We start from the raw sequence: 18,745 nt of genomic DNA, 5'->3' as shown, positions 1-18,745 counted from the left end.
AGGAAATGACAAGTAGTGCTACAGGGTACCCTCCACCATGCACTGTACAGTGGTTTGCGGAGTATCTATGTAGATGTAGATCATTGGCCCTTTACTTAGTTTGCAATTATCGCGAATCTCTTGACCAGTGCAAGTGGAAAAAAGCACAGGTGACTCCAGTATATAAGAAAAGTAGAAGAATGGACTTGCAAAATTACAGAGCAATATCCTTAACATCGGTTTGCTGCAGAATTCTAGAGCATAGTTTGAGTTTGAATATAACAAATTTCCTAGATACCGAAAAGCTCATGTCCAAGAATCACCACAGCCTTAGAAAGCATCACTCGTGTGACACCCAGCTTGCTCTTTTCTCACATGATATACTGCGGACTATGGATGGAGTGCAACAGGCTGGTTCCATATTTCTAGATTTCTGAAAAACGTTCAACATGGTAATCATAACATGTAAGCTTTCACGGCCGGCGTCTTCATTAATTAAAACTTCTGGGCTGAATATCCGTGGTCCATATATAAAACTACTACTCCTTCCTGACGTTTCATTGCCTACTGCGGGCAACATCTTCTGAGGTGAGTCACCGACTCAGTGGGTTCGATCAACATACTAGTGTTAAGGATATGCTTCAGGAGCTCAAGTGGGAATCTGTGAAGAGAAGAAGACATTAATTTTTAAGAACACTACTGAGAAAGTTTAGAAAACAGGCATTTGAAGCTGACTGCACAATGATCCCACTGCCACCATCTTACATTTTATGTAGGAATCATGAAGGTAAGATACGAGAAATTGGGACTCATATGGAGGCATATGGATAGTCTTTTTTCCCCCTCACGCCATCTGTGAGAGGAACAGGAAAGGAAATGGTTAGTTATGGTACAGGGTACCCTCCGCCACGTACCATATGGTGGCTTGCGGAGTATGTATGTAGATGAAGGTGTTTCCATGATACAGCCATTTGAAAACGGGGAGGGGAGGGGGGGGGGGGGGGTGTTGGGCATTGAGGGATGCTTATGTCGGATTGGCTGATTTCATTTTGATGTCTGTCCTGCCTCTCTGTCCTGATTCAAGCCTCACTCAAGTGTCTTAAGTGTGTTAGAGCAACTTGGTTGAGTACATGTCAGCAGAATTCACTGACATGATCCTTCTGTGTGGCAAAGCTCACAGTAATAAAAGAGCTGCTCATCACCTTTATCAAGATAATTATCCACAACTCCTGACTCCATCACATATCCTTTTTACCACAATTATGCAATGGCTTTGAAAAAGAGGTACCTTCACCATCAGCAGGTGTGACTGTGGTGTGCCAAGATGATGCTGCACAGCTGAATTGGAATTGTTTGTGAACACTGAGTAAGTTTCCTTTTTGTTTCTTTAGTAATTCATGACTGGAATTATAAAACAAGTGAAGTACTGGGTCACACCTAATATAAATTAATTGTAAAAGTGGTCACGTTACCCTGTTTTCAGATGGTTGTAGTGTGGACATTGTACATTTCTGGACATTCGTTCCAATTCTGCAAGTCCTAGAAGTTTGTAAGGGGAATTGTAGAGTGCCCTGTATATGAATGACCAAGCAGATAATGTCAGAAGTTCCATGAGGCTTTTTACGGATGATGCTGTTGTATTCAGAGAAATTGTGACACTATAAAATTGTAGCAGCATGCGGGAATACCTGTAGAGGATCAATTCTTGGTGCAGAGTGCGGCAGTTGATTCTCAACATAAACAAGTGTAACATATTGAGAATACGTAGATGGAAAGACACACCTTTTGTTGTACGATCACACAATTGCAGAACAATCACTGGAAGCAGTTTCTTCCATATAATATGTAGGAGTATGAGTATGGAGTGGTTTGAAATGGAATTACCACATAAAATTAACTGTGAGTAAGCCAGATGCCAGACTATGGTTCATTGGAAGAGTCCTCAGGAAGTGTAGTCCATCAACAAAGGAAATACCTTACAAAACACTTGTTCGATTAATACATGAATATTGCTCATCAGTATGGGATCCTCTGCAGATCAGACTGACACAGTAAATGGAAAAGATCCAAGGAAGAGTGGAATGGTCCATTATAGGATCATTTAGTAAGCACAAAAACATCACAGAGATGATCGACCAGTTGCAGACACAGTGAGAGAGGGATTTTGCATCATGGTGTGAATTATTGTTAAAGTTCAGAGAAAGTATGTACCTAGATTTGTGAACCAATGTGTTCCTTCATCCTACTGTATCTCACAAAAAGATCATGAAGATAAAATTAGAGAGAGATTTGCACCCATGCAGAGGCTTACTGGCAGTCATTCTTCCTGTGAACTGTTCACAACTGGATTAGGAAAGGGCATGTGTGACAGTGGTACAGAAAGTACCCTCTTCCACACACTGCAAGGTGGCTTGCGGAGTATAGATATAAACCTAGAACCACAGATGAAGGGGAAAGTGTCAGAGGTGGTTGTTGTTGTCGTCGTCGTCGTCCTCTTCTGTTCAAAGATCGATTTGATGCAACTCTCCATGATAGTCTGTTCTGTCCAAGTCTCTTCACCCATGCATAACTACACCAACCTACATCCATTTGTACCATTGAGGTGGCACAGTGGTTAGTACACTGGATGCGCATTTGGGAGACCAACAGTTCAAATCCTCATCCGGCCACCCAGATTTAGGTTTTCCTCGATTTTCTTAAATCGCCAGGATGGTTCCTTTGAAAAGGGCACAGCCGATTTCCTTCCCTATCATTGAAAGATTCCAAGTTTGTGCTCCATCTCTCATAATGACCTTGATGTTGACAGGACATGAAACCCTACTCTTCGTTCTTTTCGTTTGAACCTGCTTGCTGCATTCATGCTGCGCTCTCCCTCTAAAATTTTTAACCCTCGCACTTCCCTCCGTTCCCAAACTGACAATTACTTGATGCCTCAGGACATATCCCATCAGCCTACCATTTTTAGTTGGGTCAAAAATATGAGGTAAGACTGGAAAGTAATGCACAACAATTTTATCACCAAAAAGTTTAGTAGATAACAACAACAACAAAAATCATTAATGAATTAACATTTTTATCTACTTTTCTACCTATGTTCTCAACACATTTCTCCTATCATGGTACCAGTTTCGATATCACCTGTTCATAGAAGTCCATTTGGTTGGGGTTCAGCCATCTGCGGACTGCTGATTTCGCTACTGCATGTGTCACAAAACATTGGCAGGCCATGAATTTCTTCAAGACATCAGACAAATGAAAGTCCGATGGTGCAAGGTCCTTTCAGAAAGTCATGCCCTTCTATGGCATAACTTGTTAAGTGGTCCAAGCTTGTCATATTTGTTGGCCCTTGTGGTTGTCTGTCAGTTTCTTAGGTATCCAACAAGCACTAACTTTACAAAATTTCAGCATGTCGTAAACAATACCATGCATCACACCATAGGAAATGTTGAACTGCTGTTCTGAGGCTTGCAGTTGCACATGCCACTCATTCAAAATTGCTGTCTCAATGGCTATGAAATCAATGGGGTTGCAGCTGCTAGTGGCCACCCAGAGCCTACCAAATCACTAAGGTTCACACAGCCCTCTCGGAAGAATGCATATCATCTGGAGATATTGCTATTGTCCATACAGTCGTTCCCATACACTTTGTGCACGTCCCTGTCAATTTCACTCAGTTTATGCCCTTTGGCCCACTAACTGCCCTTCATAAGTCGATGATAGTTTCGCTGTTCACACATCTCTCGGAAGAGCTGCACATGAAACCAAAACATCTTCTGTAGCACAGACTTCAGATTCTATTGTCATGAAACTTCAACATTCCAGCTGCAATGCCAAGGGAGAAAAAAATTATTGCATGTTACTTTACCATCCTCCCTGCTAGTATAGTGTTAAGTACTGAGACAGTTCACTCCGAAGAAGACTTGAGGACAGAATGAGAAATAGACAGAAATAGAAAAAGTGAAATGAAAAGTTAAAAAGTGGTACGATTAGAAACTGGGGGAAAAAAAAGGTTGATGGGCAGGGTTTCAGGGGCAGGCTATAGATGAAAAGTAATGAAGGATGTAACTGAGGAAATTAATACATAAAATGTATAATAAAAAAATTAGATGAGGAATTGTACACAAACAGAGATAGGAGGTTGGCGAGATACTAGAATATATTGAAGAGAAGTTACCATTTCCAGAGTTTAGGGTAACTAATGTCGGGTGGGAAGATCTAAATAGCCATGTCGTGTAGGAGGCACTTGGGTTCCTTGAATGATGCTGCAAAGCATCCACATCAACTGCTACTAGGTGTTCCCAAGACGTACAGTTCTACGTCTATGCATGCGTTTTCATTGTGCTCACTCAGATGTAACATGCTGTATAATGAACACATATAAATTGACAAACAACTTGTGTGCTTTTACATGCTCCATAACATACTTTTTAAACTTTATACCATTTCCAGAACATTATCCTCGCCCCAAAGTTTCTACCCGTTGCATTATTTTCAGTTTAAAACCTGCTCTATCCATTCACCCACTACACTTACTCTAGCCCACCACTGTAAATATCCTACAACGTAAAAGGCAGATCAATGTGTGAAACCACACATTCTAGGGGAAGAAATGTATCTAAGATTTTGACAACCTCCATGCTATTGAAAATGTGAGGTAGTTTTGTGGTATGCTAAAATGTGAAAAAGAATTCTTTAAAATTTTAATACAGAATTTGTGAACTAATTATATCGCCACAACAATGAATGGAAAATTACTTTCTTCTTTTGTATTTCAGCCACAGCAGACTAAGTAACGGGAATCTGTGTCTGACATCCAAAGAATCAACATATCTGGATAAATATACTTTCTCCAATGCAATGGCTTTGTCTGTAAAATTAGGGATATGGGAAGCTTCACTGTCCCGTTATGTAGACACAATTGAATTTGTAACTGAGGTAAGAGTATTTTGATCACATCCCCTCCCTCTCTGTTTTCTTATTTTACTTTCCTCATTACTAATGTTCTTAGTGTGTTTTCCTTTCTTATGAAATTAAGATTTATGTATTACAAATGCATGATAACTTTGAAATAATTTGTCATGAAAAAACGAATGAATTGGAATGAGAGTAGTACAGATTGTGATGGTATCCCTAAACCTTCTTAGCAACAAATGATACTTGCAACTATAAGTTATAAACAAAGATGTTAAATGTGAAAATATAAATATTGTGTGGAGGTATTATTTTTATTTTCCATGTTGTGAGTTATATCAAGGGACGATACATGTCTTCAATGTGGAACGATGACTGCAATGACTTTGTGAGAGGAAATACATGGTTGTATGCTGAAATAAATATGACACAGATTGTCAGCCTGTCTTTGAGATGCACAGTTTTGGAACAGTTTTGATACGATACTACAGTGTTGTTAAATAACAAGATATCACAGATATGTGCTTGAACTGATTTAATTTCTTATGGAAACCAGTAATTCTGCATATGTTTAAATGCAGTGGTTGCTCAAAAGAGTTCAGAATCTGCTGCTGTTCGTAATAAATATAAGTGATATGTGGTAATATTTAATGTTAGTAACTCTGAAAAATTGCTTTCATGCACTATCATTGCATAAAGAGATATTGCCATTCAGGAGAATTGTTGAAAATTCGAGAATATTGCAAAAAAGGTGTAAGACTCAATATCAGTCAGCTGATCCCATATTCAATAGGAGGCCTAAACTCTCTGATCAAACTTTATTGTTCATACAGTTATATCCCATTTGAAATCGCACATTTCTCTCATTTGACCCATACTGACAAAAACTCATCATGATACTGACACATTACATCCACACTCATATACCCTCAGATACATTGCCTGACGTCACACAGATTGTGTTCAATGGCAGTTCAAAGACTTTTTTCCATGTAGTGTGCAAAAGCAGATTGTCTACTTAAATAGCACCCATCAGAACAGCACCAACATGAGATTTCACATCCATTCCCAGGTAGCTGCCCAGCTTCATAGCATAGTTAACCAAAGGCCAGTCATGACACCACACTGAGATGGGCATTATTCAATAAATTTCCATCTAGATAATTATTTGAATAAATAGATCATGAAAAAAAGTACTCATGAATAAGCTATTTGATGCTATTTTTTATTCGTAACTTAATAAGCAAATGTAAAATGTCACCATATTTTATTTGTTTACTTCTTGTATAGTATTCTGTAACTAGTGTTTGCTCCCTTGGATCAGTTCAGTTTCCATTTGATAAATATATTATTAAGGTTTTTTCTAGTAATGTGTCTTGGTGGCTCAATGGGTTACATTCCAGACCACAAAGCTAATGGTCTGGGTTTCTATGCCTGTTTAGTCCTATGATTTTTTCTGATCCTTATTGTTTCTTTCATTTCTAACAGTGAGAAAAATGCTAAGTCTCTGTGGTGTGTTTCAAGTACATATTGGGCTGTAGGTCCCCCTGTAACTGCCCAAAATCGATTCAGAGGTGGGAGGAATGCAAGGGCACACCACTGTGCTTAGTAAAGCACTGCAGTGTTAAAATCAAACCTCGAGTTGAGCACAGCTTAACTTGCTTCTTTACAATGTAATAAATGCAGCATAAAAATGCTTCGTAGGCAGGCAGCCTTAGCACTTACATTACCAATGCAGCACAATTTGACTGATTTTGCACTTGTCAGTACTTCCTCCTTCGCCCTGCCTAAATGCGGAAGTATTTTCCATAAGTAATAAAAAAATGAGAATGTAGCCAATTAATCTGCACCACCTTCCTCCATTGCACCAGGATTGCTATCAGATATGGGCATCTCATTGATATTACACACTCCATTTGTGTTTGTAGTGTTGTAATATGAGTGAACGAAGTAAGAAATCAGTGGTTGCTAATGGCTAATTTAGTATCCCTGCCTCCAATGAGTATCAGTAATGATTCAGAGATGCTACATCTCCCTATTACAGCCACTGCCTCCAGCCACAAGATGTGGAACATACCTGGACTGTGCCTCTTGCATTGATATAGGTCACCTGGTTGGCCAGTAATTGTTCAGTGCCCAGTATGTCATTATATTGATACGCCTACAGTGACTATGATTTTATTCTGGACTCTCTGGTTTTTGCTATTTGGATATATTCAGTGTGCAGCTTATGATGACTCTTGCTCTGATAACAGTTTACACTTTCCTGTCAGAAGTGAACAGAAAAGTGGCGACGAGGATTACCGTATGCAGTTTGTGACTCATTAGCATCCAGAGCTGGTATTATTGACTTGAAGTTTCTTAAACTTTGGTAACGACAGCTGTCACTGCACCTACATCAACAGCGCCAAGAACAACAAGGTGCTATCCTACAGCTCGTGCCCAACAACAGTAACAGCGTCGAATGGTGATCATGGCTGTGACCCCATTGCCGTTCACCTACCTTGATGAGGGAGCTATACTGTTGATTGAACTGCACTCTCTTGCTTATAGCATTTCTGGGAAGCATCAAAGTTTTTTACTCTTGTTTTCTAACAGTGGTGAAAAAACTGCTGCAACTCTCCAACTATAATGATTTGTCTTTAAATGGACAATGTGTGCTGTGGTCATCAGTGTGACCTTGCCAGCTAGGCTACTATTTAATCAGTTTCATAAACAACGTGGAAAGCCTTAGGCAGCATGGGCTACTGACTTGCAGGGTCTCACAAGCGACAGTAGTATCAGTTGTCAAAATTGTTAACTTTTTGAATTATTGATTCATAATGTGACTGTGCACCTATCACCCCTCCCCCTTTCCCCCACTCCAGGGAAGTCACAGCTAAGGCATTAGCCACATCTGATCCTAATCTTAGTGCAAGTCTTAAATCTTTTGTCAACTTGCTTCTCAAGCTCAGCTTACTTTCACTAATGAAATTGAAGTGTCAAAAGTTGGTAGTCACTGTCACGAGCAGCAGTCAGCTGATGATTCCAATTTATCAACTTCTCTTTATGCCCTTAATTCTCACCTGGATTCACAATCATCCTGATTGATAGCATCGCATGAGGGACTTACATACATCAATCTTAACGGGCCCTCTTCAGTATCGAGAAAACCCCTTTATTAATAATAAATGGATGGGTCGAAAATGCCTTCCACACTTGATTCTAAAGTAATCATCATGCAAGCCAGTGATGCTCCAGCCACACCCTGACTGCGGCAAATGGCATTCAAGAAACTGTTACTCACATACACCACACACTGTTGGCGTGTGGCGAACTTGAGCACTTGGCAGACGTGTGTCAATAAGCTGCTTGTCAACATCCCATAGCATCACAGCCCAATAACAGTACACCACACCATGTAACTATGGCAGACGAAAAGTTAATTCCAGCAGTGCCATAGAGGCTGACATTGGCTCTTACTATTTCTGACCAGTTTGTGGAGTTTCAGCTGGGCACTGAAGATGCCATGTCATTAAACAGTGAGACATATTAGTGGCTGAGCTCACATTCTCTGCGAAGGGCTCAGTGATGGGTAATTTTTTTACTCCAAAAAGACAATTTCTCTCCTCAGAGAATTGTCACTTACAGCTTAGTACAAAAACACAAAGTGTGTACTAACATTCTTAGTAGTGAAATCGCCTAATGCTCTTACATCTATGCTATTACAAGATACAGTTTTGTAATTGTGGACCAAGTAAATTTAGTGTCAAAAACAGTGCCATTTTCTAACCTTGATTCTCTTTGCAATATACACAAGGAGATTTTCAAACCGTGGCTAGATTGCACAAAAATGCTACTTCTCATCTCTCTATGAAGCTACCAGCAGTACCAAAATTTTGTAGTGCTTGTCCGCTACCATTTACTTTTATAGGTGTTGTACTGGCCGAGCTTAGATGACTTCAGCTTCTTCCATTATAATCATTTACCATTTGCAGTTGCTAGTGCCCCTGCCATATTTTTAAAAAATACTTAAAGCAATTGATCCAGGGTATTCCACACTGTGTTAACTATTTAGACAATATCACCATAACAGGAGTGATGACACAAATCGCCGCAGAAACCATATCTCTCTTTCCAAGTGGTTGTTGTAAAATGGCTTATATTGTCAGGTAGACAAGTTCGGCTTTTTCACCCCAGCATTAAATATCTGTCCAGTCGAAATAGAGCATTGGCATAGGCATTGAACCCTGCTAGATTTTCCGCGCCCCATGCAGTGTGCCCAGATGAAGTGTGGGACTATCTGTACACAGGGTGCCTGATCTGAGGGAGAACACATTTGGCCTTCACCCCAGGTGGACCCAAGGGGTCATTCTGGGTCAGAGGAGGCATCAGCTGTTTGACACTTTGGCTGGTCATGAGCTCAAGACCTGTTGTCAAAACCAGCTCCACCTGCGGCTGCATTTTCAATCAGCAGCCCTCCAGTCATCTACACCTCAGGACCTGACAACGTGGCAACCATCCACCATGCCTCCAATTGTAACCCCACACTGCCCACTCCCAGGTACAACCTCTGCCCCTTTATCCCACTCAGAAGTGTGTAGACAGGGGGCCACTGCATGGAAGCCGTGGATACAGAGCCACTCCAACTACCCAAGTCTCTTTTAGCCCCTGTTGCGCTGGCATAGCATTCTGTCTTCAACCCATTCCCAACTCCATCACCCCCACAGTTCCAAGCAAGGCCATCTGAGTTGGCGAGTACAGTTAAGGCCATGCCGCTTAATTACTGGGTGGGGATCTCAGCCAAGCTTCACACCAGCAACAGCACAAACCTAGCCATTATCAGCCATACATGCTGATTTCAATTAGGAGGGATTTAGTATCCTTTTCTGCATTGGGTATCAATAATGACTCAGAGAAGCTGCAGCTCATTATCCAGTACTGCTGCTGCCTCTGCCTACAAGAGGCAGGAAAGGCCACTCACATGGATATAGACTTGCCTGTAATCACTTGTTCTGTGTTGTATGAGCGAGACTGCTTTTGTTCAAGACTATTGTTTTCACTGTTGCCATATTTTAAGTGCACAGGTTGTTGTGACTTTTACTCTATTTACGGTTTACTATTTCTTGACAACTGTCTGGGACAGCATAATTAAACAGTCAGTCAATAGAAAGATATCAGAAAACCTAATAAATGGGGACAGAGGTTTCAATTTGAACACGACTTGGGGACCGGCACTCAATTTATGAAGATCTTGCCAGCCAAAATGCTGAGAGGATTTGCTTTTCAGGGAATATCAGTGCGAGCTCTGCAAAGCAAAAGAGCGTCAAAGGTTGTAGTGGGCACTGAGAAATTGAACTCTGCTATAAATAGCAGAGTGAGCCCAACAGACTGGTTGGAGTCCAGGCATTGAGTTCACATAACAGCAACAGCTGCAGCACCTAATGAAGATGGATGGGTTGGTCGTCAGAACATTATGCATACACTGAAAACAACTTGGTAGACCACCCGGAAGCAGGCCATGTACTTTTTTCTTCATTCTGTACCAACTGTAACTGTTGCACCAATGTCTTATCCACGATTTAGAAACAAATAGTCCATATGTATTGCTGTCCAGAACCAGTGGAGATTTGCAACAATCTATGGACATATACACTGAAGAGCGAAAGAAACTGGTACTCCTGTCTAATATTGTGTAGGGCTCCCACGAGCATGCAGAAGTGCCACAACACAGCATGGCGTGGCCTCGACTAAAGTCTGAAGTAGCGCTGGAGGGTATTGACACCATGAATCCTGCAGGACTGTGCATAAACCTGTGAGACCATGAGGGGGTGGAGATCTCTTCTGAACAGCACGTTGCAAGGCATCACAGGTGTGGTCAATAATGGCCATGACTGGGGTGTTTGGTGACCAGCGGAAGTGTTTAAACTCAGAAGAGTGTTCCTGGAGCCACTCTGCAGCAATCTGAACGTGTGTGGTGTCGCATTGTTCTGCTGGAATTGCCCACGTCCATCGGAATGCGCAATGGACATGAATGGATGCAGGTGATCAGACAGGATGCTTACGTACTTGTCATCTGTCAGAGTCGTATCTAGATGTATCAGGGTTCCCATATCATTCCAATTGCACATGTCCCACACCATTACAGAGCCCCCATCAGCTGCTGACATGCTGGGACCATGGATTCATCAGGTTGTCTCCATACCCATACGCATCCATCCACTTGATACAATTTGAAACGAGACTCGTGCGACCAGGCAGCATGTTTCCAATTGTCAACAGTCCAATGTTGGTATTGACAGGCCCAGGCAAGGCGTAAAACTTTGTGTTGTGCAGTAATCAAGGGTACATGAGTGGGCCTTTGGCTCCAAAAGCCCGTATCAATGGTTTTTTTGTGAGTGGTTCACACATTGATACTGATTGATGCCTCAGCATTGAAATCTGCAGCAATTTGCGGAAAGGGTTGCACCTCTGTAATGTTGAATGATTCTCTTCAGTCGTCGTTGGTCCCGTTCTTACAGGATCTTTTCTTGCTGCAGCGATGTCAGAGATTTGATGTTTTGTCAGATTCCAGTACACTCATGAAATGGTCGTATGGGAAAATCCTGACTTCATCCCTACCTTGGAGATGCTGTATCCTATCGCCTGTGCACCAGCTGTACCACCACATTCAAACTCACTTAAATCTTGGTAACCTGCTGTCGTAGCAGCAATAACTGATGTAACAACTGCACCAGACGCTTGTTGTCTTATATGGGTGTTGCTGACCGCTGTCCCGTATTCTTTCTGTTTACATATCTCTGTATTTGAATACGCGTTCCTATACCAGTTTCTTTGGCACTTCCATGTAATAATCAAAGAAATGTCAAAGAATTCAGTTGATGAGTTCCAGAAGTTGTTACGTCGTAAAAAGAAAACTTATTTTGATTGTAATTTTGAAAGTTAAGGAAAAATGAAATTGCAAAGAAATTACTGCCAAAAACGAGCAGAGTTGTTGATTTTTCAAGTTTTGCTGAAGAATATTGTTATTTGAAATTGTAATAAAGACAATTTCATGAAGTATAACACACAGCTAACCTCTTTTCATGAATAGAACATATTTTCTTTAGTGTAGTTCAATGACAGTTCTTCAAAAAGTAAGTTAACTTAATGATGAGCTGTTTCGGAATTTTTCTGAAATGTGAAAGAAGCAAAAAGTTCATTTGTTAAAATAAGTGGCACAGAACTGGAGCAGTAAAGTCACTGGATTTCAGAGTTATCTGTTATTCATAATGCTTTTTATTCACAGATGATGAATAAATGTTTTATTTGTGAATAATGAGTAATAATTTTTATCTGTATTTATTATTCAAATAAATTTGTCCACCTCTTGTGTCACAGGACCACAAAAGCCAGGGTGCATAGTGGCTACTCTGTATTCCAGGTGATCACTAATATTATAGCTTGTGTTTTTAGCCAGGTTGTTTCTTCCCCCCACCCCCCGCCACATATCAGCATGTGATAATGTTTCCTGTTTCTGCAATCCCTGCTTCCTGCACATTTTTCATTTATTTTCTATTATCTGGCTAAGGCTGGTTCTTTGTTTCAAAAGACCTGTGGCCTGGTATCCTGAACTGCATTTTTCTTGTAGCTGCTGGCCTCCCTCCCACAAGTGCTATTGTGCTGAAGTATTTTTCCATACTACGATTGCATGTGAAGATCAATAACAAATTTTTAATCTTTATTCGTATAAGCTATATAATTGTCACTTTAGTGTTACACTTTTGTCTATCTCAAACTTGTTTCAAAGGTTGTCTCCTAGTTTTAAAAGGCTTGTTCGTTGTTTACCAGCAGGTTATCTACTTTACCATGTGCCATGTTTTTGTAGGACATGAAACAAGGCAGAAAAATACGAATGTCACGGAAGGAAGTTCTGAGAAAGACAGGAGAGCTTTTTGCACTTCGCCATCTCATTAACCTGAGCTCTGATTTACTTGACACTCCTGACTTTTATTGGGACCGCGAAACACAGGAGGCACTCTACCAGCAGATGTGTTCATATTTCAGTATCAGCAGGCGAACCAGGGTAAGGTCAAAAGAGGATACCTGTTAATTTTTGTACTGGAGGAAGTATTCATTGTTACACAGTTTTTATTTTAAAGTTTCATTTGATGATGTTTGAAAGAAGTTAAGAGCTAATCATTGCCTATGACTGTAAGGACCTGAAAGTGCAGCATATATTTGTGGTAAAATTAGCATTTGTTTTTGACATAATAAGCATCTATTTTGGTGGAGCACAATTTTATGATTAAACATATAAATTTTATAGTTTGTCTCAGTATATGCCTTAAGATGAAACTGGTCAAAAAAAAAAAAAAAAAAAAAAAAAAAAGGAAAAGAAAAGATAAAAAAAGCAGTTATTGTAAATAAAATAATAATAATAACAATAATAAAAGAGAATAAATAGTTTGTGTTTTCCATAAGAGCTTCTGGACTGGAATATTTGCAAATAATAATAATACTAAAAGAGAACAAATAGTTTGTGTTCTCCATAATAAGAGTTTTTTGAGTAGAATATTTGCGCCTGCTAAAACTGCAACAGTTTTCTTAAGTGTTATTTAGTTCTTATCTTTAAGCTTTCAGCAAGTGGCTGTTTCTGTTGAGAAGCAGCAGCATATTATCACTGGTGAACAGAATGGTAATCTGATTTGAGATGTTTCTCAACATCACTTTTCTTTTCCCACTTATTTGATAATTACAAAACCTGTAGAATACCAGTTTTGAATGTGTAGCATATAAGCGATGATAAGCATCTTGCAGAGTCCTTTCATCAGCCATGCGACCCATACTTGACAATGCTACAGGTAGAACTGACATTTTAGTTACTGTGGAAGTAGAACCAAAGGTAACTCTACTCTCACATTATAGGAAGACACTCTCTGTGTTCACTATAGGGTGGCCATTGCAACATAGGAGGCAGCCATAAGTCTAAACAGATGGAAACTTCATATTCCCAATAGGTGAGAGGCAGTGAGAGAACAAACAGGTCAGCCAGCCTGCACCCACATTCTGTGTTTCAACGAAAACAGAATTGACACACAGGTTGCCGATCCCTTTTGGTGTCATGAGATTCATACCTGAATCCCGTGATAGACAGGGATTAGGGTCTCTTTGTTCATGGTGTGCTTCAAAGTGTTCAGGTAATGACTACCACGGAATAGCTTGCTAAAGCTGGCAGCAACATCATAAACGATGTAGTTCAGACCCTACCTCTACTGGTATTTATACAACCATAATACAGAACACCCTGCACTTAAAACTGCCACATTACGATGTCGTCAATTTCACATAATACCACCTTCAGCAGGCAGACAAATGTACGTTTCTTTGTTCTAAAATGTTAAGTCCCACAGCTGAGTTCTACATTGCCATGCATGGCATGTATCTTATAGAGACAATTTAGCCACCCACTGTTTGACATGGGACCAGAGTGTAACTTACGAGTGCACTGAAATGTCATTGCATTTGTGCTTAGATGCATTTTCTTGACATTCAATAATGCTATTTTAGTCCGGCTCAGATAAACTAGATCCTCAGGATGCAATTTGCTATGAAATTTGGGACAGAAAGTTGGCTGAAACCAGACGTAAACAGTAATGAAATCCTAAACTCAGATTGGAATGTATACCGCAGACACAGGCTGGACAGTGAAGGGGGAGGCGTGTTTATAGCGATAAGAAATGCAATAGTATCGAAGAAAATTGACGGAGATCCGAAATGTGAAATGATTTGGGTGAAGGTCACAGTTAAAGCAGGCTCAGACATGGTAATTGGATGTCTCTATAGGCCCCCGGGCTCAGCAGCTGTTGTGGCTGAGCACCTGAAGGATAATTTGGAAAATATTTCGCGTAGATTTCCCCACCATGTTATAGTTCTGGGTGGAGATTTTAATTTGCCGGATATAGACTGGGAGACTCAAACGTTCACAACGGGTGGCAGGGACAAAGAATCCAGTGAAATTTTTTTAAGTGCTTTATCTGATAACTACCTTGAGCAGTTAAACAGAGATCCGACTCGTGGCGATAACATATTAGACCTTCTGGTGACAAACAGACCCGAACTATTTGAAACAGTTAACGCAGAACAGGGAATCAGCGATCATAAAGCGGTTACGGCATCGATGATTTCAGCTGTAAATAGAAATATTAAAAAAGGTAGGAAGATTTTTCTGTTTAGCAAAAGTGACAAAAAGCAGATTACAGAGTACCTGACGGCTCAACACAAAAGTTTTGTCTCAAGTACAGATGTGTTGAGGATCAGTGGACAATGTTCAAAACCATCGTACAATATGCGTTAGATGAGTATGTGCCAAGCAAGATCGTAAGAGATGGAAAAGAGCCACCGTGGTACAACCACTGAGTTAGAAAACTGCTGCGGAAGCAAAGGGAACTTCACAGCAAACATAAACATAGCCAAAGCCTTGCAGACAAACAAAAATTACGTGAAGCGAAATGTACTGTGAGGAGGGCTATGCGAGAGGCGTTCAATGAATACGAAAGTAAAGTTCTATGTACTGACTTGGCAGAAAATCCTAAGAAATTTTGGTCTTATGTCAAAGCGGTAGGTGGATCAAAACAAAATGTCCAGACACTCTGTGACCAAAATGGTTCTGAAACAGAGGATGACAGACTAAAGGCCGAAATACTAAATGTCTTTTTCCAAAGCTTTTTCACAGAGGAAGACTGCACTGTAGTTCCTTCTCTAGATTGTCGCACATATGACAAAATGGTACATATCGAAATAGACGACAGAGGGATAGAGAAACAATTAAAATCGCTCAAACGAGGAAAGGCCGCTGGACCTGATTGGATACCAGTTCGATTTTACACAGAGTACGCGAAGGAACTTGCCCCCCTTCTTGCAGCGGTGTACCGTAGGTCTCTAGAAGAGCGTAGCGTTCCAAAGGATTGGAAAAGGGCACAGGTCATCCCCATTTTCAAGAAGGGACGTTGAACCGATGTGCCAAACTATAGACCTATATCTCTAATGCCGATCAGTTGTAGAATTTTGGAACACGTATTATGTTCGAGTATAATGACTTTTCTGGAGACTAGAAATCTACTCTGTAGGAATCAGCATGGGTTTCGAAAAAGACGGTCATGTGAAACCCAGCTCGTGCTATTCGTCAACAAGACTCAGAGGGCCATAGACACGGGTTCACAGGTAGATGCTGTGTTTCTTGACTTCCGCAAGGCGTTCGATACAGTTCCCCACAGTCATTTAATGAACAAAGTAAGAGCATATGGACTATCAGACCAATTGTGTGATTGGACTGAGGAGTTCCTAGATAACAGAACGCAGCATGTCATTCTCAATGGAAAGAAGTCTTCCGAAGTAAGAGTGATTTCAGGTGTGCCGCAGGGGAGTGTCATAGGACCGTTGCTATTCACAATATAAATAAATGACCTTGTGGATGACATCAGAAGTTCACTGAGGCTTTTTGCAGATGATGCTGTGGTGTATCGAGAGGTTGTAACAATGGAAAATTGTACTGAAATGCAGGAGGATCTGCAGCGAATTGACGCATGGTGCAGCGAATGGCAATTGAATCTCAATGTAAACAAGTGTAATGTGCTGCGAATACATAGAAAGATAGATCCCTTATCATTTAGCTACAAAATAGCAGGTCAGCAACTGGAAGCAGTTAATTCCATAAATTATCTGGGAGCACGCATTAGGAGTGATTTAAAATGGAATGATCATATAAAGTTGATCGTCGGTAAAGCAGATGCCAGACTGAGATTCATTGGAAGAATCTTAAGGAAATGCAATCCGAAAACAAAGGAAGTAAGTTACAGTACGCTTGTTCGGCCACTGCTTGAATACTGCCCAGCAGTGTGGGATCCGTACCAGATAGGGTTGATAGAAGAGATAGAGAAGATCCAACGGAGAGCAGCGCGCTTCGTTACAGGATCATTTAGTAATCACGAAAGCGTTACTGAGATGATAGATAAACTCCAGTGGAAGACTCTGCAGGAGAGACGCTCAGTAGCTCGGTACGGGCTTTTGTTAAAGTTTCGAGAACATACCTTCACCGAAGTGTCAAGCAGTATGTTGCTTCCTCCTACATATATCTCGCGAAGAGACCATGAGGATAAAATCAGAGAGATTAGAGCCCACACAGAAGCATACCGACAGTCCTTCTTTCCACGAACAATACAAGACTGGAATAGAAGGGAGAACCGATAGAGGTACTCAGGGTACCCTCCGCCACACACCGTCAGGTGGCTTTCGGAGTATGGATGTAGATGTAGATGTAGAAATAACATTGATTATATAAAATGGCATTATAAGGCAGAATTCACATCTGTGTTCATATTTATTGCTAATGCTAATTTTTCAGGTCTGTACATATCAGTTATAGACAGAAAGGCCATTATAGCCTAGTTTCAGGAATTGCAAGAAATTAGCACTTGCATTGAAATGTAGACCTCGATTTTATTTCTTATGTTCAATGGAGAGTTGGCTGTAAGCCATTTCCAGATTTCTGAAGCTGAATGTGCTTGTGTACCCAATTTAGAATTTTTGTATTGTTGAACATGAATACAGAAAGAAAAGAAAGGATTTAGACACGTAACCTTCCACAGATAAAACAGCATCTAACAGACCACTAACTGTAAAACTTCACTGGCCAGTGGATCATCATTGAGCATTTCAGAAACATTTAACTGCAGACATTGATGCATTCCCTTTGTAATACTGCTAACTGAACTTGAGATCTTAAAGTACAAAATCATACCTGGCTTCTGATATTTAAATTGCTTCATAATTGAACATCCAAATTAAGAAAACAGTGTTCCCCATTAACTATTTTTGTTATTTTCCAGGAGGAATAGTAAATATTTTAGGAGGTGGTAGTGTAGACTAATTTAAATAAAACATTCCCTGTAATATGTTTTCAGTTTTTATTGGTTACATTTCGCATCTTAGTATTCCAATTCCTATGGATTTATTTATCAGTTGTCTGAAAAAAAAAAGAAAAAAAAAGAGGTGTTTTGCGTGAGTTTGCATAATTGAATTAGTTAACTGTGGTTGTGATTGTGATGTGTTGGGCAGTTTTTCTGTATTATTTTAGAGTGCTGCACCTATTTACAAAATTCAGAGTATGCTGACATGGTAACAGATTATATGAGATGTACTTTTTGTTCCAACGGATCCATAGAGAGGGGATCCTGAAAGGTGTAGAACATGTCAGAAAAGTAAGAACACTTAATAAATATTTAAAAAGAAAAACAAATATGCTAACAAATCTTTGTACACTGTTACTGCTTGTAGAGAATACTGTAGATAATTTTCTAACTGCAGAGTACTCATGTTTGCACTAAACTGTGTGAGCCAAGTGCATTGTCTCACAGTTATATTTCATATGAATGTGCAAATGAACAGACTGTGGATGATGTAAAAGACATTATTCAGTGGGTAGAACATAGTCCTTCAACAAGTACACACAGATTTTCTACCTGTGTTCTACATAAAAGAATATGGAAAACGTTGAATAAGCACTGCCTCTGTCCTTATCATTTACACTGGATGCAAGACCTTTGAGGAGAAGATGAAAGCTAGACGACTGGAATTTTGTTGTTGGATAATTGCAATTTGCCAAGTAATTTCCTTAACGCTGATAAATCCACTTTCACTTTTGTTGGTATCAATAACTCTTGTAACCTGCATTGGTTGCCCAATGAAAAGCCATAAGCCTTTGTGGAGACACAGTTCCAAGAATGATTCTCTGTAAAAATGTGGTGTGGTATTATAAACAGCTGGTTGATTGGATCTGTTGTGTTACTGCATAACCTTACAGGGTCCCACTGCATATACTTCCTTGAAAACAAGCTTC

General features: G+C 40.2%; 1 protein-coding gene across 1 annotated transcript in view; it reads left to right on the top strand.

Moving 5' to 3' along the window:
- LOC124545394 (required for meiotic nuclear division protein 1 homolog) overlaps nt 1-18,745 on the top strand; it is a 91,290-nt gene that overhangs the window by 64,702 nt on the left and 7,843 nt on the right. The window contains exons 4-5 of the mRNA XM_047124310.1: nt 4,755-4,914; nt 12,737-12,934. Coding sequence (XP_046980266.1) covers nt 4,755-4,914; nt 12,737-12,934 — 358 coding nt within the window. The remainder of the gene's footprint in view (nt 1-4,754; nt 4,915-12,736; nt 12,935-18,745) is intronic.

This window comes from Schistocerca americana, chromosome 8, assembly GCF_021461395.2.
Source record: "Schistocerca americana isolate TAMUIC-IGC-003095 chromosome 8, iqSchAmer2.1, whole genome shotgun sequence".
NCBI classification, from domain to species: Eukaryota; Metazoa; Arthropoda; class Insecta; order Orthoptera; family Acrididae; genus Schistocerca; species Schistocerca americana.
Note: the sequence above shows the minus strand (reverse complement) of the source record. Positions and strands in the feature narration are given on the sequence as shown.